We start from the raw sequence: 27,301 nt of genomic DNA on the forward strand, positions 1-27,301 counted from the left end.
GCTCTCATGCAGAGAATGAATGACTGTTTGCTTACTTAGACACTAGTTTATAAATTGGCAAGTGGTTTATAAACTGCAATGTCAGCATGAAGAAATCGTTGCCTAATAAACTGCAGAAAAGAAAGCAAAAAGAGCACAAGTTAATTTGCAGTATTCCTCAGTTTAACAACTGGAGAGCAAGCGGAGGACTGCACAGGAATAGCTGAAGAGGCATCCTGCTGAAAAGATAAATTGATTTATTAGATTTATTTCCTGCCCTTCTTCTCAAAGAAGCCAGTTAACCTTTCCCCTCACCCACTTGTTTTCCAGAATCCCTTATCCTGACCACACTGTGGCATTTTACTGGCATATTTTTGCACCGGCACTGCTCCAATAATTCATGGTAATGAGGCACAAAGGTCAGTGACCTCCTTCTCACTCACCACCAATTCTATACCCTGGGGAGGTCAGTCCATTAGGGCAAATGGGGAACTGCCCCACCAACCTCAGTCCTCAAGCCTACCTGCCTTCTTACTTACAGCCAGTCCAAGGGATGGCCCTGGCTGTCAACTTCCTTCTTAGTCTCAGCGTTTCCCTTATAGAACTCAGCAAGGATGAGAATGGGGCAAGACTAGAATTGGTGGGCTCTGCTTATCATTGGCTCTACATACTGTTGGCTACCCTGCCAATCCTAATGGGACATCGCTGTCTGCACTCCCCAAAACATTTGTTGAAAAGTTTTCATCACAGCCATGAGGAACCTTATTTTCTTAGTGAAAAGCTGGTGTTAAAACTGCAGCGCTGCTCCAAGTTTCAGGAAGCCTGCAAAAATTGAGAACTGGGATGTCTCTCTCTCGCATTCTACAACTCGCTAAAGCAGGCACAGGCAAACTCCAGCCCTCAAGACGTTTGGGACTACAATTCCCATCATCCCTGACCACTGGTCCTGTTAGGGAACGAAATTTCAATTTACCCAAAACATTCATGTGCATTCTTCTGATAAAACACTTATTTGTAAACTGAGGAAGTGGTTTCATTCCACTTTGCAGGCTGGATACAAGAACTGATGGCTGCTTCTACTTATTTCTTTACAGGTCAAGGGTTACTGTTAACCTTTCTACATGTGCAGTAAAAAAATAATTGTACCTCTGTCACTCAAATGTGTTTATTGAGCAATACCACAGTTTGTTCCAGTTTGTTAATGCTGAGCATAATTCAGATTATTCACATAATGTAGTGGTACAAACATTAAAAGCTCACCTTTTGGGATTATTCAGCTCTAATGTACGTTGCATGTTTAAGTAAATCAGCAAAATGTGATGAAATAGGATGTTGGGGTTTTTTCTTATTATACAAAAAGCAACAACAAAAAGCAAATTGGCTTTTTACAGGGAAAGCTTCAGTAACAGACCATTTGCTTTGCAAGCAGAATGTCCCAGTTTCACTTTCCAGCAGCAATTCCATCAGAAACTCTGGAGTTATGGCCCATCATTCCAGACAGTACTGAGCTAGATGGACTAATGGCTTGATTCCGGTGTTCCTATAGCTGCCTTAAGCAGAAACTATGCATGCCTGTTGCTGGCCTGCATTGCATTGCATGCAGAGGCACAAGGGGGCAAGGGCAGTATGTTCCTTCATAGTACCTCCCTGCCCCCATTTTAACCTTGTCCCCCTGCTGTGTAAATGAACCCACAATAAAATCCAAAAGAATGTGGTAGATTCCAAGATTCTGGAGAACAGGCTATCTGTGCCACCCACATACACGCTTGAACTTTTTTTTAAAAACAGTACAGCACCTCTTCAAGTTAGATGTCACCTGACTCGCAATAATAATAATAATAATAATATCATCATCTTCACCATCATTTATTAAATATCTATACCACCATTCATCCGAGCATCACAGGGTGGTTTACAATACAAGCATCCTAAAATACATCTAATCTAAAGACAGGACATGGTTCATTTTTAATGCATGCCTACATAGATGTGAGCGTTGTCTCTTTAAAAGGAAGTATTCTGAAATGCAAAGGATGAACTGACTAAGGTTGTTATGGTGTTCTAACCACTCAAAATGAAAATAGGCACTGTTAATGGCAGGGGCAAGTGACATGAATCTTGTTCCAGAAAAAGTTAGCTGGGCGCAATTCTTACTGAAATAAATGGAATTTGAATTAGTCATGACTAATCTGTTCTATTGATTTCAATGAGACATAAACATGGAAGTCTCCTGGACTGGGGCTGTTTCTCTGTAGTAGTGATGCAAAAAACAAGATATTCCACAGTCACAGGGTAGGTCAAATCTAAAATAAATGAAGATGGCTACCTAGGGCATCTGAATTTAAGAGGTACTACTCTATTCTGGAAAATGCTGCAGTGTAGTCATTTTGAAGAATGTGGGGTTTTGTTTTTTCAGAGAAGGAACTTGACTCTTATTTCTACTCCTCAACCTCAGAAAGGTTGGAAAGTGTGCAAATCAGAAGCACAAAATTAAAAAGCCTTTGTTTCCTTTTGCAAATCTGCCTTACTGTCCTCAAGGGCAAAAACAATGGCTTCATTCTTACATTTTACCATTTGGTTTTTGACTATCAAATATACCCTAGGATGCAACACAAAGATCACGTGATGCCAATTCTGAAGCAGTCTCAAAAGTAAATGGGATACACATCTGATTAAAGCAATGTAACATTTATCTTCAGAAATAAAGCTGAAAATGTGATATACTTCTCCTCTACACAGTAAATTAAAAGCTATTTCTTCTGGAGGAGAAGCACATAATTTTACAAACACATAATTTTAGTGCAACAAAATTTATTAAGGATTCCCAGGACTTAAAATACAGACTGCTAACATCAAGGTTACATAAGGGCTGTGTGTCCAAAGACATAATGCCACGTGCATTTAGTTGGAGGCACTGCAACAAAACCACAGAGTTTAGAAAAATATAGACCCCACACAGCAGCTATAATTTCTCTAACCACAGCCATAGCTTAGTAAAGCAAGAAGTCCTATGTTCGAACACATGCATTTTAAATTCAAATGTTCACTATAAAACAACAAAGTGTCTCATGGCACTTCAAAGACTTACACAACCATTATGCATAAGCTTCTGTGTAGCACAGCCCATCAGATGCATGAGTGTTACACTGAGTTTCAGGTTTAAATGGAACACATGAGGGGGTTGTAATCAGCGAGCTCAGAAGGAAAGGAAATGCACAGGTGGTGATAATTAGATTCTTAACAGTAGCTATTCACAAAAACCAACAGGCAGAGACATATTGCCATCAATAAGCCAATTAAAAAAACATGTCGTGATATGATTATTGTGCTCATTCAGTCCATAAGTGATAGCACTGAACTTCTTAATGTATTGCAATTCAGTGGTTTTACATTGCACTCTACCTTTGAATTTCCTCTGTTCCAGTGTGGTCACTTTACAGTCAGTTACAAAGCGTCCTGGAAGGTTGAAATGCACCCCCCCCACACACACATTTCTCCATATTGCCATTTTTAATGCAGATTTCTGTTCGCATAGAGAATGGTCTATATTTGTTCTACACAGAATGCTAGCAGTGCTGGCAGATGATGGCATATATCACATTGGAAAATAAACAAGTAAACTAACCCCTGGTTTTCTGGATGGCATTATTAGATCCTGTAATAGTGCTGCCAGAGTAGAGAGGGCAACACATCTGGCATCTGGATCTGCCGCAGGGTCTGAGCCAGTCCCTGTTATGTGTTATCTGTTATGTGAACTGCAGTTGCTGGTAAGCAGGTGTTTGGTGCTATAGATCACTGGCATTCAGATCACCAATAATACATTTGAGGGGCTTTAACTGGGAACTATAGTACCAGCCCTGTCAATCAAGTTTTTTTATATATGTTATCTTCACCAGTTTGAATCTTTCAGAATAAAATCTAGTGAATTTGCTAAATTATGCAACATTCTCAATTCATATTTCAACGAAATTGGTAGCTTGCCCTGCTTTACTCCATACAGCAATAGACTACAGTAGGCCAGAGGTGAGCAACCAATTTCCTTTGCAAGGGACATATTCCTTTGGAGGTATACTATGGCAAACAAAGTCAGAACTGATGAGGGGCAGAGCCAGAGAGACAAGTATTCTGGGCTAACTAATATGGAATAAAGGTCACCCTGCTACAATTTTCACCATGGCTAACTCTTATTAGAATTCGCAGCACTATGCAGCTCTGCTTATAACGAAGTTCCACTGGGGTAGTTAGGCTCACTCTCAATGAAGCTCAGAGAGGGATTTTAAAGAATAAAACAGACCAATATAGCTCCTGCTTTAAAAAGCAAATGCAAGTTACACTCAAATCTGTAAGAAGTGATTGTGGGTGTGCATGCTTTGTTCCTCATTCACCCACGCACTCCCCAGCAAAAACTGGTAGGCGTCTGCTGTGTGTATGTGTGTCTACACACATGGCAAAAGTAAACCAATTCTTCTCAAATAGCCAGGGTGATGGTGGTGCAGGGCAGGAGACAGAGAAGAAGCCATACAACTAGGAAAATAGTGAAACTTCAATTTATTTCTCTCAAAAACTGTTCAGTCCATCCAGACTGAAACTACATAGATAGAAGAAATAACCACCTCTTAAAAGCCTAGGAAAACAAGGAGAAAACAAACAGGAAGAAAGGAAGGAACTCTGATGGGATGGAAGAATAGAGATGCTTCAGGAAGCACATAAAATGAGATAGGGGGCCACATGCAGCTCACAGTCTGCTGGTTGTCCAATTTTGCACCTGCAGATATTTCCACCCACTGCAGAAGCCTCAGAAAATCAGCTACCAATATGGAAGCCCACTGTCTGGGTGACACTCAGGAGGACCAAGAAATGGGTAGAGATATGGAGATGGAAGGGTGATCTAATGCAGATAAAGAGGGGTAGGTTCCCCACTGTTTTAATCATACTGACAATATTGGCTTGACCTCAATTATACACACACACACACCCCTTCGGAACCTGTACCATTAAGCCACCTTGGTCTTCTCCCTTTTGCGAGGCCATGCCAGCCTTCTTCCACAGCCCACACCCAATCAGTTTCAATTCAGAAGTAAGGGGATGAGGAGGGGAAGGATTTTTTGGACAGTAAAACCAGTCAACAGAAGTGCTTTTCAGCCTTATGTCCAAGGCAGGGTATGAATTTTGTAAAATAATAATAAAAAAGGAAGGCTGCCTACAATATGTCCAAACCAAACCTATTTGCAGAGTACATTTAGAGAATTATAGCTAACTTCACTTAGCCCTTCCTCTGACTGACCATAAACAGGAAGTCTGGCCTAGGTAAGTGAGCATTAAAGCAGAGGAAATGAACAGTTCAAGAGACCTGCAAGCAGTTAGAAGGCCACATTTGTTGATTTTTTTATGTGACCACAGACACCCAGTTGAAGAAACAAAATGGTGCACCCAAGACGAACCATGAAAGTGAATAAAAGCCATTTTGCAAGATTATTCAAATTAACACTCAAAAGTATCATAGCTTAGGCCCTGGATCCTAGTGACTTTGGTTACAACCTAACAGGCTGGCAGGAAGCCACAATTTGTTTCACTATGGACACTATCTGTTTCACTATGACCGAACCCAAAAGCTACTGCATCATGATAGGTAAACAACCGTATCATTATTGAAATCAGGCTTTTGCATAACCACTATAAGAACAGGGACTGGAAGAGAGCTTTCAACGCAGTCAAATAATTACAAAAGGAAAGAGGAATACTTCGGAAAAATAATTCAGAATAATACTTTATGTATTGTGGTCAGCAGACAGTATGTAGCAGCTTTTAAATCAGACACTTTTGCCCTACTCACCCCTTAAAATAGAATTGTATCAGCCAGGACACACATCTGCAACCAGCTGGGCTGAGGGAAATACAAGCCAGCCTGCAAGTTAAACTTTCCATGACATTGACAGTTCTTCATATTCAAAGTCTGGCATCACCCTCATTACATAAAAAGAGGGAGGTCAGATTTTTCAAAGCAAAAGAGAAGTGTGAATGAGACACACAGGATCCTCAATCCCATGTGTGGTTTACCTGCACGCAGCCTCCATCTCAAGCCACTTGGACAAAAGGGCTACAGAAAGCTAGATCAGAGAAATAGAGAGGAGGCCCTCTTCACCCACCCAGCTCTTTTGCTTTTAAAAATGGGATCCCACAACCCTCTTTCTATTGCAGATCTGCCTGCAATTTGCTTCTAATACACTATGCTTGTTTATATTTAAATTAAACAAATTTTGCAAAGCCACCTTACTCACATAAAAAGGCACCATCCAGTCATCTTATATTCAAAGGCTACTTCTCACCTCTTGAGGAAGCTGGTGAGTATGTAATAGTATATTAAAAGATGCAAAAGCAGAACTGCTGTTTCTGGATCAAATTCATGGAAACAAACATATAGTATTGTTGTGGGCAGGGTTCTGCAAATTGGGCAGAGATATCAACTAAGATCCACAGAGTAGCATTAAACTTACTCCAAGCAGTTGTTGGCCTAGGAGAATATGGCTCACAGGGCCAGAGAGATCCTTCACTCCTGCCATGCTGCCAGATGCAGGCATCTGGTTGCCCACAGTGGGAAGATAGACTAGAAGGACCTTTAGGCGAATCCAGCAAGGCTCTTATTATGTACTTGTTTCCTTCTCCTTATGGTATGAGGCTAATCGTCACCATCTGCACTTCAGCCCTAGGTTCCAGAATGGGTTACAATTTAAAATACAGTATTAAAAACAATTAAAAATTCACAACTACAAAGGAAAATAGGGTGGGTCATAAAATCAGAGGTATCAAATGCCAGGGTAAAGAAGTATGTCTTCATCATTTGCCAATTCACTTGTACCATGCAGAGATTACTACCTGGAGTGTTATATGTTAACACTCCAGATGGGCAAGACAGGAACAGATATAATTAGCAAAAATGGGGTAGATATCGAAGAGTCATGTGGCAGCGAAGCAGCAGCACCCAGGACCTCTTGCTGTGTCATGCAGAACAATTATGCAAATATTCACCTCTTTTTCCAGAATGGTGATAGTAATGAATTTTCGTCTTTAGATTGGGTGCAGGAGAAAAGACAAGAAGCAACTATTTTCCACAACTTTACAAATTCCCATTAACGAGGCAACCTTTTCTTCTCTGAAGGTTAAGGATTGCAAGATTTAATGAAGGCTGTTGTGCCTTTGGTTTCTGAGAGGTGCTTCTGTGTAAACACACACAGAATCATGCTGCACAGCATCTTTTCAAATGTCCACAACTCCTAAACGTTGACAAGGATTTATAAATGGAAACTATGTTTGTTGTGTCACTACTGCCTTGGGATACCTAATGTATAGTAAACATGACTCCAAAGGCTATTATTGAACAGGTGGCACCAATGTAGGAGGACTCTCACACACTGTTAGCAACACAGCCTAAAAAATTAACCTTGTAATTGTTGCACATCTTCACTAAAGAAACAGCAAAAGCCCAGAAACATCTGTGGTGCACTGAAGTAGTACCGTGTGGAAGAAAGAGGAAATGATTGCTTTGTTCTGCATGATATTGTCTTCTGAAAGGAACTTGACCTTATTCACAAACTGCGCAAAAGGGCTTGTAGCAAGTTACACACTTTAGACGAGTTATGCCTCTACTAGTCTATTCTAAGTGGAGCTATCACCTGTGAGAGACGTCTCCACTATTACCTTTGATGCCTTTCCCAGCACTCTTTCTAACACACACTTCTTCTCCACCATACCATTTAATGCCAGGCGCCTGTGATAAGAGAGATGCAGGGAGCGAAGGCAATGAAGAGGGCTAAATCTGGAAAAGCATCCGGGGTGAATGAAATGTATGCTGGTCCAGCCAACCACAAATCAAAGAAGGTGTTAGTGCCTGCCTCAGTGATCATGCAGCGCCAGCAGACAGAAGCTGGCACAAAGGCATTCCCAAAGGCAGGAGGGGCTGCCTCCTCAAAGATGAAGCACGTACTTTAAAAAAAATGCATGTCTTAAATTGATTAAAAAGGTTTTAGTCAATTAATCATAACCCAAGTGCAAAAAAGGTAAAGGACTATGAATACAAGCATTTAAAAAACCCCATTGCTGTGTCTTTACTAGGAGGAAGAAGCAGTGAATCAAATAAGTGCAAGTTCACACTGCCATGAATCATCCGTTAAGGCAGAAGTAAAGAAGTGATGGTTCAGAAAAACTGCTAGCTTTCTCCCTTTCTCATCAATTGCCTTGTTGAAGATCTTAAATCGAAGATAGAAGCATGCACTACTATCTAATTCAGGCATCCCCAAACTCGGCCCTCCAGCTGTTTTGGGACTACAACTCCCATCATCCCTAGCTAACAGGACCAGTAATCAGGGATGGTGAGAATTGTAGTCCCAAAACAGTGGGAGGGCCAAGTTTGGGGGTGCCTGATCTAATTTGTTATCGTTCCTCTCTGTTGCTGTAGACACATGTTATGAATTTGGTGTGTGCCTCTCACTATCTTGCCTAGGAAGTTGCCTTTTACTGTGTCAGACCATTGGCCCATCCAGCTCTGTACTGTCTATACTGACTCAGAGTGGCTTTCCACTGTTTCAGGCAGGAGGACTTTCCACCCCTACCTGGCAATGCCAAGGACTGAAACAAAGATCATGTGCAAGTAAAGCTAGAGTAATCAAACTCCTGAAACACAGGAACCTACTTTCTACTGAATTTGACCATTGGTCCATCTTGCCCAGTATTGTTTACAATGACTGACAGGGACTCTCCAGAGTTTCAGACAAGAGTCTTAGCCATCCCTGCTGGGAAATGCTGGACATTTAACTTGTAATCTGGGCTCCGCTAAGAGAAGGGTATTCTATAAATATAATAAATACACAATAGTCTTCTGCATGCAGAGGGGGGCAGTAAATCTCTTTTTCTTTCTTTTTTCTATCACTGAAACACAGCAAGTGCCTTGAGGCAAATCACAGTGTGTTTATTGTGTACCTGCTCCTACTGTGAAAGTTCATTAGACTCCTGTTTCGATTTTATTTACACATCCGAGTTATACGAGTTGACTGCAAAAATAAGGAGCCTCTTTAAAGAAATTTCATACAGTTCACTCATACAGCTCAGCTGAGGTATAAAAACAAACACAGAACAAACTTCATACTTTTCACTGTATTGATAGATCATGACAAATATTGCAAGCCCTAGAACAGGGCTCAAGCGCAGAATCTGGTACTGGGCACAAAATTCATCATGTGAGAACTCCAGCTCTCTCTTTTTTTAAAAAAAAAAAAGTTTGTGCTGCTGTTTGTAACCTTTGTAGGTGGACTGCAGGAATGTTATACTATATGGTGCCATCTCACTTAGGCTACACAATGAAGTTTTCATCCTTCCTTAAAACAACACGAGAATTCCTACTTCAAGACAGAAGAAACAGCAGTCTTTCTCTGCTATGGCAACATACAGAGCATGAAGATGCGTGCAGTCAGAGTGGAGTCAAGAAAATTGTAGTCATTTACCCTGTGAAGTACGTGGTCTAGTGATTTTGTGTCGACACACCCCACATTTAATTTTAGAAGAACATGAGGACTTATGAATGACTCCAATTCAAGCAAACAGCGGAAAGCACTTTCCCTGATACTTTGGACAGAAGGGGAAAATTCCCTCCTTGGGTAAACAATTTCAGTCACACATGGAGCACAAGTAAAATGTTTGTCCACACCATGGAAAAGACTTGAAATGGAAAGGATGACATGGAGAATCTGCATGCCAGTCTGATACACCTGCAAGGAAACCTTTTAGCACACCAGTAAATATATCAGAGACGAGAGGTGAAATCATATGCTCAAATTATGCCAGTTGAAAAGTATTTGAGATCTGGTGCATTCCCCCTGCACTAGTAAAGGACAATATCACCATCAGAGATCAATGCTGGCCATGGGAATAGCCAGGGTGGTGTTGGAAGGAAGAGGCAATTGCCCCCCTAAATCAATAAAAATCAATAAAAATACATAGCTAACTGAGGTTCTGTCCTCCCCCCACAAAAATCCTGGCTATGCCCATGATGCTGGTCTAAGATTACACCAACATATCCACACCATTGGCACAACTCCAACTGTCCAGAGACCAAAAATGGGCAATGGAAAGGCACCTTCACTCTAAATCCATAACTTTCCATGGTCTTGCTTACAGCCCATACTATAAAAGGAAGAGGAGGTGCAAGTAAAAAAAAAACAAACTCAACTGAAAGTCGAAACACATTGCTCACTCCACCTCCTACCGCTCCATTGCAATGTTGTTAAGAAAACATGTGGTACAGGAGACAGGGCACATTGTACAAAGTGCCCTGCATGTGTACAACACACACAGAAAAAAGCAATACACTAAAACTTACCTTATCAGACCCCTTACAGATATCCTGCCTTGGGTAAGATATACCCCCCAACATCCAATAGCAACTTCCATTCTACTGGCACAAGTGGGGTGACAGAACAAAGCACAAGTAAAACAGGAATACCATGCTTCTTTAGTATGGCCCTGCAAATGCCTCCCATCCCCTTTTTCCATGCCACCCTCCAGTACTGGTAACTCTGCCTTGTCTCAAGTGTGTTAAACAACCCTTCCTTGGTCACTAATTGTACAGGTGTCTTTCACACAGGATATCCAAGAGTAAGTGGGAAGTGTGCAGGGGGCTGATAGCCATGAATTCCCACATGTGAGTAAGCCCTCCATGTGCAAGTTCCCCTCCCCTGCCAAACCAAACCAAACCAGGACAGGTGGGCAGAAAGAGAAAATGCATACAGCTGCAAATTAGCCATCCAAGGAGGAAGTGTATTGAATTCTATGCATGACAGAATTTAAAGTCAACCATCCTGAAAGGAAGATAAGTCATTGCCCCCAAACCTAAAAGCAAAACAACAAGTATCAAAAGCCTTTTTGAATTGCAAAACTCAGGTCTCTCTGCCCACAACAACTGCTGCCATTCTAGCACATTTGCATCATATCACAAATGGCAGCTGCTTGTCAAAAGAAGTTTTACTAATTGTAACAAGTTTTTTTTTGTTGTTGTTGTTTTTGCCTTGGCTTGTGAGAAGAAAAACACACAGGCTAAAATTTACAGAGAGCTAGTTGGTGCTCTGCCTCGAATAAAAAACTGCAGGATCCAGCCCTATACTTGTGGCAGGAAGGAAAAACCACAAACTGGAATAGTGCACATTTAGCACATTTCTCACTGCCAGGCACACAGAATGCTAGTCCTTTGGAGACCATGCCTATAAGACTCTGAACATCTCAGTAAGAATCAGGCTGCAATCATGCACCCAGTTTCCAGAGCTTACTGAACTTATTCTTTTTGAGCAGCAATGTACAGGATTGTGCCTTTAGTGAAATGGCATCAATATATTGAGACGTAACTATCAATTTCCGTCCAATAGTCATTTATTAGTGGTGTGCCAAACATCCTACACTAATAATGCTGATGCAAGCCATGATCAGCAAGTGGGAGAGACCTCTCTTGTGCTTATAAAGCTTCTTCATGACTAACTACGGAAGGAGATAATGCTCAATGTGCTTATGAAGCTCTGTTTACTACTTCTGGTACACATGCTAGGCCTTCTTTTCTTCTTCCCTTTTTCCTCAACAACTCATCTATATAATCTAGATAGGCATCTATATAATCTAAGCATCTAAAACTTGTGGGTTTGGCTTTTTTGCACCAAATGTACTATTTGTTTTTACAAGGCATACTGCAATCTTTCCAACTATAGTTATCCACTGTCATTCATTTACTGTTTCCCATGATTTTGGAGTAGGTATCATTTAAAAGGGAATACTTAAAATTCCAAATTTCATAAATGCAAACTGAAAAATATATATGGACATGTCCTCAGAAAGGAACAGTGCTTCCAAACAATAATGTTTTTAGAGTGACACTCTCAATGTTCTCTTACTGTAAGCTACAAAACTTTCCAAACTTGAACATGTACATTTTATGTCATGTCAATTTTCACTTGCTTTTCACAGGATAAAGAGTGGAAATTCCACATTAAAACACCTGGTGAGGAAGTGGCACAAAAAGTCTTACATCTTTCAACAAGTATACATCAAAGATTCAACAAATTTTAAAATAAAACAACAGTTTTCCACATAGGGCTGCAATAGGTTTTGATTGATCCCAGATCCCCAAGCAGGAATCATGAAGAAAAACTTCAAAAAGGAAACAATATGCCAAACACAACCATTATTTCAAAAGGAAAGGACACAGCCACCTTTTTCTACCTTCATTAAGCAAATAGGATTTAATTCTTACTTGCACTTCAGCACATTTTTTAAAAACATAGCTATTTTAACCTGCTGTTGAACAGACTGAACCTGCAGCTAAGGAATTTCCACCCTCATGCTTGCTGTTAAACAGGCTGAACCACGAGGAGACTTTAAAAAAAGGAAAAAAGATCTGGTTCAATGATCAATATCTTCTGAGAGATTAACTGTCAGCAAATATTGATCATTAACCACTCAATTTTCTCAAAAAAGCTATTCATTAAAAATTACAACTCCTATGTAATACTTTAGTTAACAAAAAAAAGGGTACCAATGCATTCTATGATTATATAACCTTAACATAGCTTGAAACTTTATGTACTTATTGTTCAAAGCTTCTGAAACCTTGATATTACAGTTATTGTTTAGTTAACTCCATCAATGTACATAGAACTTAACAGAGTAGCCCGAGTCTCAGAAATATGTTCCTTCCGCCAGAATTTTACAATCTACATTTTGAAAAGTGGGAGAGAAAACAGGGAGGGAAGGAGAGATACTGTGCTAACTGGAAATTGGTATGTACAAATGCAATTCCACATAATTAAGCTTAGTTCCGGTTCAATGTGAGGATTTGTGGTAGGTGATGGTAGCATAAAAAGCTTTTGAAGACTGCAATCCCACAGAGGTTAATGGGGTGGATCCAATGTGGTACTGGAATGCATATTTAAAATCCTTTACGCAAGAAGACAACATGCACATGATTCTGAAGGAGAGTTTTGCAAGTGCAGGTGGGCAAGAATCTATACACCTGCCCAGAAAAGCTATTTCCCAACATAGTGTTTCACATATTTACATAATCTTAGATGAAGATGAAAATTTTATACCAGAAATAGCCCTGGATGACGCTTCTAGTTAGGCTTCTATTGTACTTTCCATGTTTTATGTTTCTGCATTTCTTATTTTTAAATACTCCCACAGTCTTGTACTGAACTTGTTCCTCAGGTTAGTAGTTATTTTTAGATTGTAGTAAGACAACTTATTAATCCATGCAAAACAAAAGATTGATGTTTATATTTCATAAACAGCAGCTGAAATTTTATTAATTTCAATCTTCAGAAACAGAACTCCTATTAACCAATTAAAGATGCAGTAACATTAGTGTCAAGGAAACCTGGATCACACTATTCTTTATCACAACTAAAACTTCTACATAAAAAAACTTCAGTAAGAAGAATTCTTTTTATTGTTATACGTTGAAATATGTTGACATTCTTCACCTTAGAAAAAGGATGGATATGAAAAACTCATATGCATGCAGTTGCACTCAATTAGGCTCAACAAACTATTGTGACACACCTACTGCTAGCTCTTGGTGCCACCTTTTTAAAAAACAAAAACAGCAACAGCAACCAATAATCATTTCCCTTCTCGCTTTACTTAGGCTGTATACTTCACAAATTGGATGAAGGCTTGGTGCTTGAATCAATGTTTTAGTCTTTAAGGTGCCACAATGCAGTCATTTGTTTTTGCTGTAGCAAACTAACATGCCTAACTAAATAAGTGTTGGAGTAAGATTCAGCTACCAATTAGTCAGTTTAGGGACAGGAGGGTGGGGGAACCTTGTCTTCCACCTCATGCAGCAGAGCAAAATGTTTTGATCTGGCCCTGGTTTCTTAATTTAGACATCACACCAACCACAGTTAAAACTTACTTAAACATGGTCAACACTGCAAGCAAGTCCCACTTTCCACTGAACAATTAGGAAGCATCTTTACCTGCCCTACATCTGATGCCACATATGGGGCAGGTGGATGTGGCCTGAGAAGTAACAGCCTCACTGGCCAAATTAAGATCCCTGTTGGAGCTAATTAGGCCCCTGGGTCAAAGATTCCCTGCTGCTGGCTTAAGTTAATGTGTCTGTCCCAGGTCCATCCATCTACTAAGTCACAAGGGTTGAGTAAAAGGCCTGGAAGTCAGCTGAAGGGTGGGGTCACTTTCAATCCCCTCCCTTTTCCTAAACTGGACCTGTACATGGTATACAGTGTTAAACGCTAAAGCAGTAAACATACAGCATTTCTTCATTCCCATCAACACATCAAAGAAAATAGCAGGTCATGACAGGGTTAAATTCAATTATTTGCAATGACGACCATAAGCAGATACTCACAGAAACCTTCTATTTTGTCAGCTGTCTTGCTCCATGCCACCTGCCTAGTTTCCATAATGACTTGGATTGTCCTCCTCTCTGGACTACTCTTTTTGAGGCTGTACACTGTCATGACAGTGCCTAGCTCCAAGGTCCTTTTGATTTGACTCTTCTCATACTCCGGTAGCTCCCCATAGTCTATGCTTTTCCTGGACATTTTCAGGGTGAACGCAGCAAATCTTCAGTGGGCTGAAAAGGAAAAAGCAGCAGAAGAAAGATGTATCATTCTAAAATAGTTGTGTTTTTTTTTTTTTTTTGTTAAAAGGAAACTTTTTGCAGCTTCCTTTTGAAGCAAAAGGAATTTCTAGAAGTGCAACTAGGCTAGCACGAATAACCACTCTTAGGGTCAAGGTACACAGATCTCCATTACCATCTGGTGAACTTTAACAAATATCCCTACCGCAATGAGGTGAATTTTAAAACAAACCAAATGTTGCAGAAGACAGGAATTAGCACTGTACTAGCCAACACAATACAATTATGTACTGCTTATTAACAATGGCCGGGGTGGAGTAGCTTGAGCAGTTGATATAGTATGATCTCACTCTATGGAAAACAAAGCAAGAATGTCTCTAGTTCGTCAATAAGGCATCACCATCAATTGTTTGTCCTTAATAGTATTATGCAATGAATCGTAGAAGAATAGGGATTTTAGCTCCAACCCCTTGCCCAGATTATGTATTGCGCTCCAGATGGCTTTCCATGTCTTAAGAAGATCAAAATCCTGACAGTGGTTTGTTTCTGGATCTAAATCAGACACAAGGCAAGAGAATAACAGCCGCAATCCTAAACACACTTATCTGGGATTACATTTCACTGAACAAACAGGACTTTCTTCTGAGTAAACATGCACAGGATTAGGCTGTAAATAACTGAGCTGAGAGCCAGGAAGTATCTGCCTCCAATCTCACCTCTACCATTAATTCGCTAGTTCTCCAAAGACAGGGCACTATCTCTCAGTCTAATCACCTATTTCTCACCGTATGTAAAATGGAGGTCACTATTCTGACCTAATTTAAAAGAACACTGGCAAAAATTACTGAGACAATGTATACTGACTGCTTTTAATATTAGAAGGGCTATACAGTGGTGCCTCGCAAGACGAAAAGAATCCGTTCTGTGATTCTCTTCGTCTAGCGGTTTTTTCGTCTTGCGAAGCAAGCCCATTGACGGATTAGCGGATTAGCGCTATTAGCGGCTTTTAGCGGCTTATCGGATCAGCTGATAAGCGGCTTAGCGGCTTAGAAAAAGGGGGGGAGGAAAAAAAAACCGCAGGAACTCGCAAGACATTTTCGTCTTGCGAAGCAAGCCCATAGGAGATTCGTTTTGCGAAGCACCTCCAAAACGGAAAACTCTTTCGTCTAGCGAGTTTTCCGTCTTGCGAGGCATTCGTCTTGTGGGGCACCACTGTATAAACAAATAATTTTTTATTATGCAAAAGATCTTCTTTCCCAAGGAAACAGTAGATATGGTCCACTTTTATTAGGATTTATTTACCACCCACTTTTCTAATGTAAAATAACTAAATAAATGTTAAACGCAAAACACCAAACACAAAAATGGCAGTGCTAAATCATTCATAGAAAATGCTATTATAAGCAACTGTTCCTTCAAAAACATTATCGAAAGCTGGTTGCAATTTTTAACAATCTACCGAAACCATCTAAAAACGGAAAGAGAGGGAGTCTTACAGGTCTTCACTGCTGCGATATCCCTGGTCACCAAAAAGTACCTATCTCTTTTAATTTACGTAGCCTAGATCTAAAAATGAATGAATACCTAGACTGGATATAGACAGTTCAGGCAGGTTCACGGGTATCACAGAAGCTACAAACCACCAAGCTGCACCAGGCATTAAGGCCTCAGTGTGAAGTCCACCAAAACAAGTTAAGCATATGTAGGACTTCATACTGCAATAACGTAGAAACTGGAGAAACATATTTGCATAAGCAGAATTTCCTTTTGGTAACACAAGGGGTTCTCTGTATCCAAGTCACAAAACCAACTTGGGTTTGAATAGTAAAAACATCAACCCAACATAAACAAACATATACAGTGGTACCTCGGGTTACAGACACTTCAGGTTACAGACTCCGCTAACCCAGAAATAGTACCTCGGGTTAAGAACTTTGCTTCAGGATGAGAACAGAAATTGCGCAGCAGCGGCGTAGCAGCAGCAGCGAGAGGCCCCATTAGCTAAAGTGGTGCTTCAGGTTAAGAACAGTTTCAGGTTAAGAACAGACCTCCAGAACGAATTAAGTACGTAACCAGAGGTACCACGGTATTTCAGTTGGGAGATTGGTGTCTCTGTAGGAGAGTGGAATACTCAGGCTCATCCCTCAAAAGTCATCATAAAATTATCTCAAACCATCTATAAATAAACATTAGTATATTCCAAGATATTATACCAGACCCACCAATCTCTATTTCTTCATTATCCCCACTAGCTTCATAGAATCACAGAACTGTAGAGTTGAATGGGACCATGAGGATCATCTAGTCCAACCCCCACAATGCAGGAATCTTTCGCCCAATGTGGAGCTCGAACCCACAACCCTGAGATTAGTACGGACTGAGCTATCCGTCAATTTCAATTAAGCTTGCATGGGAAACAGTGATATAATTACCATCTGCCTCTTACATCAAGCGATTACTAAAAAGAGTAGTAAGAATCAAATAGTGATCAGGACTAAGATGTGCGAATGTATATCAATTCAGTGGGGAAACTGGTTCAACTCTACCCCTCCACACCATTTTCCTGATGGAAATCCCCAGCCCAGACTGAAGCTATTAATCCTCTTACGAGGGAAAAATACATGAATGTAGATGTTTTTCCTTATAGGAAATCATCAACTATGGGGAGGTCAATTTCCAATGGAGAAATAGTGCTGGGAAATGGTTCCCCCCATCCTACCCCTAATTCTCATCTGCCCCCATATGCAGCTGTTGATCTGCAAAAGTATAAACAAACGGAGATGTAGCATTTCCAACATTATTTCTACTTTGGCCCTAACATACATTTAAATGTAACCCATTCACTCAACTCAACCTAGCTGCAACATAGCTATTAAGAGGAAAAGGACATGGTGCAAAGCTTTCTGCCAAGTGAAAGTGTATAAAGAGCAAGCAACTTCTTCTATAGCAGGTTTAGTACTCTGGATTAAATGAAGCATGTGGCATAGCATTACTGATTCATGGTTAAGACTAAACTATATCATCCAGGCCGAAATCCTATACAGTATACATTTAGGTAAAGGGTAAAGGGACCCCTGACCATTAGGTCCAGTCGTGGCCAACTCTGGGGTTGCAGCGTTCATCTCGCTTTACTGGCCGAGGGAGCCGGCATACAGCTTCCGGATCATGTGGCCAGAATGACTAAGCCGCTTTTGGCGAACCAGAGCAGCGCACGGAAACGCCATTTACCTTCCCACCGGAGCGGTACCTATTTATCTACTTGCACTTTGATGTGCTTTCGAACTGCTAGGTTGGCAGGAGCAGGGACCAAGCAACGGGAGCTCACCCCGTCGTGGAGATTCGAACCGCCAACCTTCTGATCGGCAAGTCCTAGGCTCTGTGGTTTAACCCTCAGCACCACCCGCATCCCTTATACCGTATACATTTACCCAGGAGTAAATCCCACTGAACTCATTAAGGCTGAGTAAATGTGTATAGGATTGCATTCTTAATTGCAAGTGTTCTTTCAATGACTCAACCTTGCTTCTTTAATTATTTCATGATTTTGGAAAGCATCTGGAAATGAAAAAGAACACATTTGCACTTCAACTGTGGCATACAGCTAGGAAGAAAAAGGAAAAAAATAAGAATGGAATGGTAACATCGAAACAAGCCTTGTATTACAACCACCTTGAGGGTGAACTCCCCCACCCCCATTTTTTACAATGAGGAACTGAAATGCAAAGTGATAGTGCCATCAATTCCACTGCTGGGCTAACAAGACTTCCGATTCTTAAATTATAAATTTACTCATGCTCAGCTTAATATTCTGAATGTACAGCAAGCTCTTATGAAGTGTCAGTGAAGTAGCAGTTGCAATCCATGGATTAACTGGTAAAATATTGAAAAAGCGTGGAACTAAGCTTCCCATTCCAGTATTTCAAACATGCTCTGTCAATCATGAATAAATGGTTACACTACTTTAAAATGACAACCTGTTCAATTAACCCACAATGCCATTAAATCCATATGTACTCAGGAGACAAGGTTCACTGCATCCAGAAGAGCTTACTTCTGAATAAAAAGGTATAAGATTTTGGACTTAGTTGGCATAGTAAAATTTACCAGTTTTTCTTTATTTTGCCACACCCATACAATTGCAAAGTTGAAACTCAAACCTTGTGAATTACCAGTGAATTATGGTCTCTCCTCTCCTGTTTTTTCTTACATGGCACAAATATTAGCAAGTCTGCTCTCCTTCATGAAAAACAGTAGAAAGAAATAACTATCAAGCTTTCCTCTGGAATCATACTATACATACCAACCAACAGAAGGACACAAAGAGGATTGGGAAAACGTCTTCAACCAAAGCCCAAAAATAACTTCAGCCAAAAACAGCAGCATCTGCCTTACTGTTCTTTCCCCTCAGCCTTTTTGCCCTCTACTTTTTATTACAAGCTTCTTGTTTCAGTTTCCTTGTTAATAACCAGGCCCCAATACCTGTTTTCCTTCTCATAGCCCTCATCTTCGGCTTAACTCCTTCTTTTTGCCTGTTAATAGTTAGAAATTTTTAAAGCACTATCTTGCTCTAGAAACACAAATATTTCACCCTTTTAATTTTTTTCTTAATTTATTCACTTTTTATTTTATTTGTAAGTTTACAATATACCTTATATCTTGTATCTTATAGCAGTTGTGTATAACAAAGCAATCAATGCTACTTTGTTGTTGTTGTTTAGTTGTTTCCGACTCTTCGTGACCCCATGGACCAGAGCACGCCAGGCACTCATGTCTTCCACTGCCTCCCGCAGTTTGGTCAAACTCATGCTGGTAGCTACTTACACATATAGAAACCTAAGTGTTCAATAGCCCTTTCAGATTCTCCAAGAATCAATAAAAAAGACCCTAGATTACACAAAAAAGGATGGGGGAAAGAAGAAATCTGAAAAAGAAAAAAGGTGATAGAAAAAGAACGTAAAAGCTAATGGAAGTATTTTATTCAATTTGCTCCTAACATAACATGTGGCTGAATTGCATCTTGTAGTTTATCATTCTAACAGTGAATAAATTAACTGCAATTCCAATTTGTTCGACTTTTAAACTGTCCTTCATCTGTTAAGATTGCAGAGAAGTTTACAAAGGATACTTAAAATACATTTTAAAAACCATCTGAAACCTTAATCATTACTTTAAAACAATAGTCAAAATGCAACACTACAAAATACAACACAGCAGGTAGCATCAGTACATCTGGCCTAAAATGCATCTGTTTGCTCCTAAGACCTGAGTGAAGTGTCTTAATACACCACGAAAAATTCAGTGATGAGGGTTTTCCTATCCTGCAGGTATAGGAAATTCCACAGGCAAGGTGCCACCACTGAGAAGGTCTGATCCCTGTCACTGCACAGTGGGCTTCCCTCATTGGCAGGATGACACGGTCCTCCACAGCAGATCTAAAAGCCTGGGCTAGCAGATGAAGAGAAAGGTGATCTTTTAAGCATTTCAGCCTCACAATTTATGGAATAATACCTTATCCCAGAGGTTTCATGTAGATGTTAAGAAACTCAGAGGTCAAGATGGAGCCCTGCAGGACTCCGGCAGCATAACTGCCAAGGGACCAATCAGGGGGTCTCCCGATGCTAGTCTCTGGAAATGACCCTATAGGGAAGAGTGAAAGCAGAGCCACCATAGCTCCATGACTCCCACTCCCAGCTGACAGAAGCATTCCAGGAAGATACCATCAGCAAATATAATCAAAGCAACAGAGTTCAAGGAGAATTAACAGGGCTACGTTCCTGATACCTGTCTCCCAGTTTCAGTGACAAACTCAGGCCTAAAGCCAGACTGAAATGGTCCAGATAATGTTTTTTCTCCAAGTACACCAGAAGCTGTCTACCATCCTCTCAACCATCTTGCCCCCAAAATAGCTATGAGCAAATGGGTTGTAGTTGAAACACACCTCCAAGTCCAGGATGGTTTACACTGCTACCTTTTTTAACTGCCTTGCAAAGAATAAAGTGAGAGGTATTTTGACATTTTAACTTTCACCTTGCTGACTGGTGGAAAAGGAAAATATGAACCAAACCTCAACAAATGCTACTCACGGTGTTCCACATCCTTTTTAAAAAAAATAATATTTATTAGATTTCCAACAAATTAAACACAACACTACAAAAAACCAAAAAAGAAAAAACATACAATACAATACAAAATAAAAGAAACAAACAAAACAAAACAAAAACCATTTAAAACACAATCCAATTTCAACATCTTATCTTTCTTTCCCTTATTTCCTCGACCTCCTCACACCTCCCTTTTTGTATTCCACTTCTGTTAATTGTTTCAGCAATTCCTTTCCATCTTCCTCTGTCTTCTATCCTATAATTGTCTTAACACATTCTAACCATATTTTCCCCTTTAAAGCTCTATTAATCTATTTATACTTAATTCCTTATAGCATTTCTACTAAAGCCATATAATTTCATTCCAACATTTTTCTAACATTCATTAATTTTACAGTATTTCTGTAAATAGTCTTTAAACTTTTTCCAGTCTTCTTCCACCAACTCTTCCCCCTGGTCTCGGATTCTGCCAGTCATTTCCGCCAATTCCATGTAGTCCATCAACTTCATCTGCCACTCTTCCCTGGTGGGTAAATCTTGTGTCTTCCAATATCACAGTGTTCCACATCCTTACTCTTGCAAGGATCTTAGAAATGCTGCATTACCAAAATCCTGGGGACAAACACCATCTTAACAGAGGCTACTGTTACTGTTGACCTCTAGGTGATGTGCAGTACGCAGGCAAGGATTTCTGACTCTCAACTGTTTAACATGAACACCAATAAAATGACTCTTTCCCTGCGCTCTTGTCCAAATTAGGTTGCTAGAATGAAGAAAGCCTGAGGGAACCATAATAAGAGTTTTGTGTGGAAGGACTGTGAGGGTAGCTCAGTTCTGGTACTTAGAACAGATCCCTGAATTCAGCAGCAGCTCAGAGCACTTAATTCTTCTTCTTTATTTTTATTTTAGTGTATATCCTGTGCACCGTGCTCCAGCTGGTAGATCTTTGAGTCCCAGTGAAACACAAAAGTAGATCCAGCAAGCATGAAGCCTGCCCTCCCTGGTCCTGAGCTGCTGGAACAAATCCAATGGAACAAATCATAATTACTCATTATGGCAGTTTCCTACACAGCAGACTTTATCCTTCAAAGTCAGAGGTTTTGTGCCTATTTGTTTGCACAGCACGCCAGATAAATGTATTCAGCACCTGAAGTGATGCCTACACTCTAAACCCCGGGCATATAACACATAATTGTTTGTGCAGAATTTCTTAGTTGAAAATAAAATATGGCATCAAAAAATAGATAAAACTAACAGGCACTGAAGAAGTGGCAGCAATACCAAGAAATGGAACAATGAGAAGCAATTACAGGACAGCCAGGATAAAAATATAGAATTTTCTGTGGCCAGGACTTAACAAGAAGTAAAAATAGTCAGTGGTTATGTGGAAAGCCTCTGGATCTATGAATGTCAGGAATATTATTGTCTGAAACATTCTCAAAACCCTTCAGTGTGCATGACAAAAGGAGACAAACTAAATTATGAATCTTGAAATTCTGCAGGTAAAATATAATAGGTTTGATCCACCACTGGAATACTACATTGGCTTTTATTACAGTCTGCTCTAATTTACATTGGAACCTGGAAATATCATGCAGCTAGGGAGAGATTTCCCTAGATAATTACTGGAAGAGTTCTTAGCGGCCACAGCTGAGTTACACAACCATCTTCTCTGCCTAGCCTGCAAATAAAGTTAACTATCTGCAAAGGATGACAGATCAATTAACAAACTTGTGCAAGTGTGGATCAGATTAGTCTAAACAAATAATGTGAACTTCCAAAGAAGTCAAAACCAGGGAAGTATGGTTAGTACACACTTCTTGCTAGCAAAAACCATCAAGTGAACTCTGTCTTGAGTCCTTATTGAGAGGATTTGTGTGTGTGTGTGTGTAGTTAAACTGCTTCCCCTGTCTCTCGTCAGAAACCCCTAGCCTATGCAAGGCCCAAACACCAATTTGAAAGCCAGTAGCTCAGCTGGAAGTTATACATCAGCAGTGAAACTGGATATGATGCATAAGCCCACAGGTAACTCAGATGAATTAGTAGTACCATGTAAAATTAGGTCCTTGATATTTATTTGTACCAAGCCTAGAACATCAAAGCACCAGGGTTTGTACATGTGGGTTACCTAGCTACAATATAATAAATTAATCATACAACACATCTTGGCACGGGAAGTTCAGCATCAAAGGGTTCAGTCATGTATTGCTGCTATCCCAAAGTCTTGGGACCAGTGTTACAGGATGACCCATCAGATCTCCTTTGTCATGTTGCAAATGCCTTAAAGGAAATTATTTCCATATGCTTAGTTGGGCACTAAAACATGAAATCAAAAGCACAGGAAGCTCCCATCTGGCCATGCCCTTCAAAACACAAAATGTGTAAGGTGTAATAATTTATGAAGCTCTCCAGTTGTATTTTATTAAATAAAGGTTTGTTACCATCATTTACATAAGGGACGTGGGTGGCGCTGTGGGTAAAACCTCAGTGCCTAGGGCTTGCCGATCGCATGGTCGGCGGTTCGAATCCCCGCGGCGGGGTGAGCTCCCATCTTTCGGTCCCAGCTCCTGCCCACCTAGCAGTTCGAAAGCACCCTTAAGTGCAAGTAAATAAATAGGTACCACTTTATAGCTGGAAGGTAAACGGCGTTTCCGTGTGCTGCGCTGGTGCTGGCTCGCCAGAGCAGCTTCATCACGCTGGCCACGTGACCCGGAAGTGTCTCCGGACAGCGCTGGCCCCCGGCCTCTTAAGTGAGATGGGCGCACAACCCTAGAGTCGGACACGACTGGCCCATACGGGCAGGGGTACCTTTACCTTTACCTTTTTACCATCATTTACACTCCTTTTCTTCTGATCAGCATGTTCTATGTCCTTGGACTTGTTGTAGACATGCAACTTTATACACACAACAACAACCATGTGAAATAAATGAAAATAAAACAGTATCTATAACCAGTTTCACTATTGTTTGAAACCCACTATCAGCTCTGAGTAACTCAAAACCATATAATGAACATACACAGAGAGAAGATGGTCCAGAAAGATCACTTTATCTATCTGATTTTATAACCCATGAGAATTCATGTTGAGCGACACAATTTGAGAACACACAGTTTTAGTCCACATTTTTTAAAGTGTACTACTACTAACATAAGAAGTTGCTTAACACAAGTACCCTAACTAATTGTCCCAAATAAAAAAAATCCTTCCAGTAGCACCTTAAAGACCAACTAAGTTAGTTCTTGGTATGAGCTTTCGTGTGCATGCACACTTCTTCAGATACACTGAAACAGAAGTTGCCAGACCCTTCTATATAGTTGCCAGACCCTTCCTCACAATGCAAATAATCCTCTTTCTTTTTTTTTTTAGCATTCCTCACTTTTTTCCATCCTATATCATGTATGAAGATGACCATATACTGAACCGACAACAAAAAATACCCTGCCTGAAGTTGTTCCTTCTATTCTGCTGTATGAAGCGTCCACTGCTCCCAGACAAATCCCCTTCCCTAACCCAACATAAATTGAGGGAGTTTGGGAGGCTATAGAAACCCCTTCCTTTTCAGGGGCAACCCAGAGACTTAGGTTAGCATGAAAAATTGGCTTTTCAACTTTAAAACAATGTTCATACATTTGAAATAGTGATAAACATATGTTTCCTTCCTACAAGGTTCACACACACACATTTTCTCTGAACCCAGATTCACCTCTTTGTTCACACCACTACCTTTCCTTCCTTCACTCTACATTTAAATTGGTGCTGTTACTAACCCACCCACCTCTCTGTTGGGGGGAAAGTAAAGGGGGGGAGAGGGAGGGTGGACAGCTGGTTTCCTTCCCTCTTTTGCAGCAGACTCTTCAGTGAGACAGAGGTGGCAGCAAATGAAGCAGAGAGTCCTCAGTCAGTTTGTCAAAAGCAAGGTTGTCCGTCCACTGGGTCAAGAGTCAGGGCTCCCCAGAAGAAGACTGATTTATTACAAAACCTATTGATGTGTTGCCTTTCTGTTCAACGACACTAAAGGCAAATGGCAAAGGGTGAAGTAATGAGAAGTTGAAAAAATATATAACAAAAAGCTAAAGAAAATAAGCTGCAGCACTCTTCCAGGAACAATCTCCTTGTTAAAAAGTCTGTGCAAAGAAATGTAAATTTTGACTAAGCAAGGAGGGACCTGAGACTAAGTAGTTAGGTGGGCCAATGGGGCTGCTAGCAAGATTTCTACAAAACGAAGTGCTGCTACAGATAAAGTCCCATCTAGATAAAGTCCTCAGCTACCCTGAGCAAAGCCTCCAAGGAAGACCTCAAGAAACTGGAGAAGTGGTGGAGGTGCAGAACCTTAATATAACAGAGTGGCCAAGAGCATGTGCAATGTTAGTTCCTTTCTATCAGAGCTGGAGGAGAGGAAGGGGGGGGAGGCAGTGCCCCAGAGTATGTGCATAAACTTAGCTCCCCTCCAGCCTTGCCAGACGTCAAGTTAAAGGGCATTTCCAGCCATATTTAAGATTAAACACCTTTTTAATCCACTAAGTAGTGACGTCCAAAAAAGAGTGGGGGTGTGAACTGAAGAGGAAGAAGATGCAAAGCAGCCACAACTTGTCTAAGGATGAATGCCGCCCTGGGGTCCTTTGAGAGGAAGCATGCGATATAAGTCTAATGAATAAATTGCAGTAATAGGAAGGCTGTCAAGCGAGTGCCCGTAGAGCATGTGCAGAACGACGTGTTCCCTACACAGCCGAGACACGCCAACCAGTTTCCCTGGTTGAGTCTTTCCGGGCAGCTTCTGATCCCCAGCGCTATCACTTAGTGGGCAACAACGGGTCAGCGGCAGGAAGGAGAAAAAAAGATGTCGAAGTAACCACAACCTGTCTCGGGTTGGAAGGAAAGCACTCGAAATAACCCCACGGAACACGTACGCAGCCTTGATCTCGCGGCCAGTTTTTAATCTGTTGCTTCGCGCTCTCTAAATTTCCGTAAAAACAAAAACAACAAAAACTTCTTTGCATTTACTGTAAGGCTCCCCGACAGTATCTTTACGGTGGCAGTAGTAGTGAGTATTTAAAGAAACCAATCAACAGAGAGCCCGCAGCTGGGATGGAGGGGATCCCTCAACCCGCCCCGCACCTCTTAATATCTGCCATATAACTAAGTGAGGCGGGACAGGAAGGCAAGGAGGTGTGAGGAACCGCCGCCCCAATCCGCGAATCTAGGGCGAGGAGAAGGAAAGAGGGCTCCGCACGGTGGGGCTGGAGGAGGAGGAGGAGGAGGAGAGGGTAAGTAAGTGCGGGGGGTACCTTCCTTCTCCCTCGGCGTCTCCCCTCACCTGCGCCCCAGTCCCAGAGAGCCGGAGTCGTCCCCCTCGCTCGGTCGTCGCTGGCGGCCCGCCCTGCTCCTCGCCGCCTGCTGCCCCAGGAAGGCTCCCCACTTCTGCTTCTCAAGCCCCGGGAGGGAGGCAGGCGCGGAGGGTTGGCCGGGGGAGGGCAGGGCCACGTGACCCGGCGGAGCCACAGAGCGGCGGCGGAGGGGCGGGGGGGCGGAGGGCGGAGGGAGACGCCCGGGCGCAACGTGTGTGTAAATGAATGAGAGGAAGGCAAGAGCGCGCCGTTTCTGTGTCTGTGTGTGTGTGTGTGCGCTCTCTCTCTCTCTCTCTCTCTCTCTCTCTATATATATATATATATATATGCTTTCCGAGAGAGAGAGAGAGAGATGTGTGTGCGTATATGCAAGCAGGCACACCCGCCTTTCCCTTCCTCTCCTTCGTATGTCCGCTGATGTGTAGGTGCAAAACGCAAACCTTCTTCACGTGGCCAGTCTCCTCCGTCTCCCGTATGGGTTTGGGAGGGAAAACGCAAGTGGGTGAAATAATTTTAAAAAGCCGGACACAGGATGGGTGACATCCAATCCACATGCTCAGAGATCGGTCGATTGACAGATAGATAGATACAGAATGGGGAGACAAGCTGTGTGAACCTGGTAGAGGGATGTATATATATATCTTGACAGGAGGCCAAACCAACATCATTTTGACATGTAAGCAGTATGTAAATTAATAATACATCAATAAAAATGCCTCAGGCAACTGCCTCAGCTTAGTTTAGGACTGCAGGGCTATTGCCACAAGAAGGCCTGTTAGCCCCCTTAGAACTGGAACAATTCCAGGCCAATTCACTGAAATTTCAGCCCCAAACTCTTTTCTTTTTAAAGTTGTCTAGCACTTTTTTGTTGTTGGTAGGCAAAGAAAAAATGTGCAGCAGGATTGACCTCAGTTGTTAAGTCACATTTTAAGCTTTCAGTATTCCAGTTTCCAAAGGTGCTAGGATAGATGAGAAGCAGCAGTAAAGCAATTTGATTAATATGTACTACAATTAAATAACTTTTGACATGTACATGCAGCTACTCTTAGTTGGTAGGCGGACGTGGCGCTCTAAGGCAGCAGGTACTGGGGGTGGGGTGATGGCAAAACACCAGGCTATTTTCCTGGGCAGGCACAGAAATTTCTATTTAAATTATAGTAATTATTTCCAAATCTGCTTCTACACTTTTAAATTAGAACAGTCACATTTCATGCAAATTTGTCTTCGTTTGTCCTGGG

General features: G+C 41.2%; 1 protein-coding gene across 2 annotated transcripts in view; it reads right to left on the reverse strand.

Annotated features, from left to right (window-relative positions):
- The window catches only part of PLCG2 (phospholipase C gamma 2), a 66,455-nt gene extending 40,285 nt beyond the window's left edge, over nt 1-26,170 (reverse strand). Inside the window, exons 1-2 of one of the 2 annotated variants that reach the window (XR_014221928.1) lie at nt 26,004-26,170; nt 14,381-14,608 (exon numbers count right to left, since the gene is read on the reverse strand). Coding sequence is in view for 1 of the 2 variants with exons in the window: in XM_082232275.1 (XP_082088401.1) it covers nt 14,381-14,576 (196 nt within the window). In the remaining variant the exon portion in view is untranslated. The remainder of the gene's footprint in view (nt 1-14,380; nt 14,609-26,003) is intronic. The other variant, XM_082232275.1, reaches the window with a different exon arrangement.
- Between the last annotated feature and the right edge of the window lie 1,131 nt (nt 26,171-27,301).

The sequence above is a fragment of the Podarcis vaucheri genome (assembly GCF_965113315.1).
Source record: "Podarcis vaucheri genome assembly, chromosome: 7".
Classification (NCBI taxonomy): Eukaryota; Metazoa; Chordata; class Lepidosauria; order Squamata; family Lacertidae; genus Podarcis; species Podarcis vaucheri.